The 2,961-nt window shown below is 42.6% G+C and overlaps 1 protein-coding gene across 2 annotated transcripts; it reads right to left on the bottom strand.

The window, feature by feature from the left end:
• Positions 1 to 804: 804 nt before the first annotated feature.
• On the bottom strand, positions 805 to 2,672 carry olig2 (oligodendrocyte lineage transcription factor 2). Of its 2 annotated transcripts, none has more exons than XM_054787293.1 (2): positions 2,603 to 2,672; positions 805 to 1,861 (listed from the first exon to the last, which is right to left on the bottom strand). In XM_054787293.1, exon 2 carries the CDS (start codon positions 1,840 to 1,842, stop codon positions 1,084 to 1,086), a length of 759 nt encoding a protein of 252 aa, XP_054643268.1. In that variant the 5' UTR covers positions 1,843 to 1,861; positions 2,603 to 2,672; the 3' UTR covers positions 805 to 1,083. The 2 variants fall into 2 exon arrangements, with proteins under 2 accessions (XP_054643268.1, XP_054643269.1); XM_054787294.1 differs by lacking the exon at positions 2,603 to 2,672 and adding an exon at positions 1,955 to 2,009.
• Between the last annotated feature and the right edge of the window lie 289 nt (positions 2,673 to 2,961).

Here is a 2,961-nt window from a genome sequence, read left to right as displayed (position 1 = left end):
GATCTAAATAATAAAGCTGACCTGCATGGGGGGGTCCACGGTGGTCTCAGAGAGGTCCTCCTCAAGTGTTTCAATTCTGCAAGATGAAGAAATTAACATTTTACACAACATGATAGAAAATGATATTATATGACTTTTTGAATTAATAAAACATTTGAAATACTTGAATTTACTTGTATATAAAATACTTGTTTGTAGTTAACCTTGTTATTGTATAAAATTGACAAGTAAATATCATTTCATGTAGGAAGAGATGAATTATTACTTCAAATAAAACTTGCTGTACGAGTATAAAAAGATAAAATAAGTGGGTATTGTATAATTACAATATGTTAATTAATATATACAAATTGGTAATGATATTTTTAAAAATTAAAGCAACAGTGTCTTTATTACTCTATCATAATAATTAACTGATTGATTGACTGATTGTGTTGAATCCATTTCGTTGACTTGCTCGTTTCATTCACAGCTTTTAACTTCAAAACTGAAGTTCCATCAATGTTTTTTTTAAATCAATAATTCATAACTTGGATAAGCGGCATAGAAGAAGGATGGTTGGAATTCATAAGCTGTCAGGAAATGTGTCATTTGCAAGCAGCTACCATGAATGATATTCTATTTACAATAGCGTGATAAGGAACAAACGGTACATTATTCACAATGATTATGTTTTAGTGCAGGTCTGGATAAGCATTTTAGGACAACTAAGACATGAAAGTTGGAACAATCATCTTAGGCGGTCTTTTAAATAAACAAGGAGAATTGATTTCGATTTGTAATGAAGTTTATTTTACATTTCAAAGGCAACAAGTCAATAATAAATATTCATTCATTCGTTCATTACAAAAATAAAGAGAGACAGAGCACGTGCATGTGAGAGACATAAAGAATGTGTGCGTGTACATGTACATTGAATGTAAACGTCTACAAAAATGTACATTTATTTACAGCGTTTTTCCCTCACTCCATGTGGAATAGGTTAACGTTCCCGCCAGCAACGGTGCACATTCCCGCCACACGCAAGTTAATTCCAACAAAAGGCCAACAAGTTTGAAGTCAAAGTCCCGGCGTTGGCGGTCGTCACTTAGAGTCACCCGCCAGGCGCGGCACTGTGCACATGCTACACGGGCATGGCATCCCGGCCGCGACTCCCCAGTGCTGAAAAGCCGGGGCGGCGGCCGGGGGGGCTTTTAGGAGTCCATGGGGGGCCCGGACCGTGGCGGTGGCGGCGGGAGGAGGAGGCGGCGGCGGTGGCGGGAGCAGCGAATGGTGGTGCACGGGGGCGTGCGCGGCCACGGGCCCCGCGTGGGTCATGGTCCCGCAGGCGGCAGCGTGGAAACCGGCGTGTGCGTGCGCCCCCCCACCGTATACGTCACTGAGAAGGCGCTTCATCTCCTCCAGGGAGCTGCTGAGCATCAGGATGTAGTTCCTGGCCAGCAGCAAGGTGGCAATTTTAGACAGCTTGCGCACGGAGGGGCCGTGCGCGTAGGGCATGACCTCGCGCAGGCCGTCCATGGCCACGTTCAGGTCGTGCATGCGCTTGCGCTCGCGGCTGTTGATCTTCAGGCGAATGGACTGAAGCTCGTTCTCGGATAGAAGCTTGCGCTCCTTCTTGGAGGCCGCGCGCAAGGCCAGCGCGTCCTCTTCGGACAGGCCGCGCAGGAGGTGCGCGCCGCCCCCGTGGTGGTGGTGGTGGTGGTGGTGGGAAGGAGAATCGCTCTGCGTGGACGACACGGCCCCCGGGAAGCCGTGCACGGACGTGCGCAGTGTGGACGTGAAGAGATCGTCCGCCTCCGGGGAGGACGGCCTGCTGGACACGCGGCTGGCGTCCGACTCCATCGCGCATGCGCACCTGCACCTGTTGAACGCAAAAGACACTCTGTCAATACACGCACAATACTTGAGTGATGTTAATAATCACTTTTTTATCTGAATGACGTCATGACAACACCTTCTGTACTTTCTTGTTCTCCTCAGGGACCATTTTTATCCCAAAACACTTTTTCTACAAAAATGAAAAGACATAATATGTGGAGCTTTTCATTATTATCATTATTATCATTATGATAATATTAAACAGTTCCCCTAAAGTCTGGACACATAGCATCCAAAGATATACACACAAGAAAAACGTTAAATTAATCATTAATTGATAAATAAACCAAATGACCATGTTTTTTAGAAAACAACATTTAATAGATTTTTTATAGAATTAAAAATATATTGTATATAATGTAAATCGCATTAAAATGTATACATGTTATTTAAAAACGAAAATGTATTCATATTACAATATGTTAGATTTAATATATACAGTATCTATATCTATCTAATATATCTATATATCTATATCTATATATCTATATATCTATCTATATATATATATATATATGCATTTTGCATTTAACACGCTATTTGTGTACATCACTACACTATTCATAGCCGTTTTGGTACATGCCAAAGTGAAACACTACAAATACCGCATGCACCTTGTACTCTGCATACTACGTAAACTCCTCAGTGGTTAAAGCCACATTTAAATTGAAAAAGTACAAAATGAAGCAATGATAATAACAGGAAAAGTGTGGGAAAAACTCACCGTTATTTTTCCACAAAGTGCACGATCACAAATCCACTCTTGGGCTAGTTTGACGGCTGCACAGTGACGCGCTTGCGTGTGCTGCTGCAGCCTTTTATACACGCACGCCGCGCACGCCGAGGGCCGGCTCACTTAGACAACAACAACACTGTGTGTGTGTGTGTGTGTGTGTATGTGTGTGCGCCACCAATCAGATGCTTTTAGGGAGGGGGGCAGCATCTGATTAAGTTAAATGACACACACACACACACACAAGAAATTGTACTGCCTGCAAAGTGGCCTTTAATGAAATACTGTAAGCGTTTAATTACATACGACAATGAAGTCAATATTGACATAATGAATGGTAACTCATATTA

This window comes from Dunckerocampus dactyliophorus, chromosome 9, assembly GCF_027744805.1.
Source record: "Dunckerocampus dactyliophorus isolate RoL2022-P2 chromosome 9, RoL_Ddac_1.1, whole genome shotgun sequence".
In the NCBI taxonomy this organism is placed as follows: Eukaryota; Metazoa; Chordata; class Actinopteri; order Syngnathiformes; family Syngnathidae; genus Dunckerocampus; species Dunckerocampus dactyliophorus.
The sequence above is the reverse complement of the archived record's forward strand: the minus strand, read 5'-3'. Positions and strand labels throughout refer to the sequence as shown.

Coding starts and splice junctions, on each gene's coding strand:
- olig2 (XM_054787293.1), bottom strand. CDS start 1,842: ATGGAGTCGGACGCCAGCCGCGTGTCCAGCAGGCCGTCCTCCCCGGAG.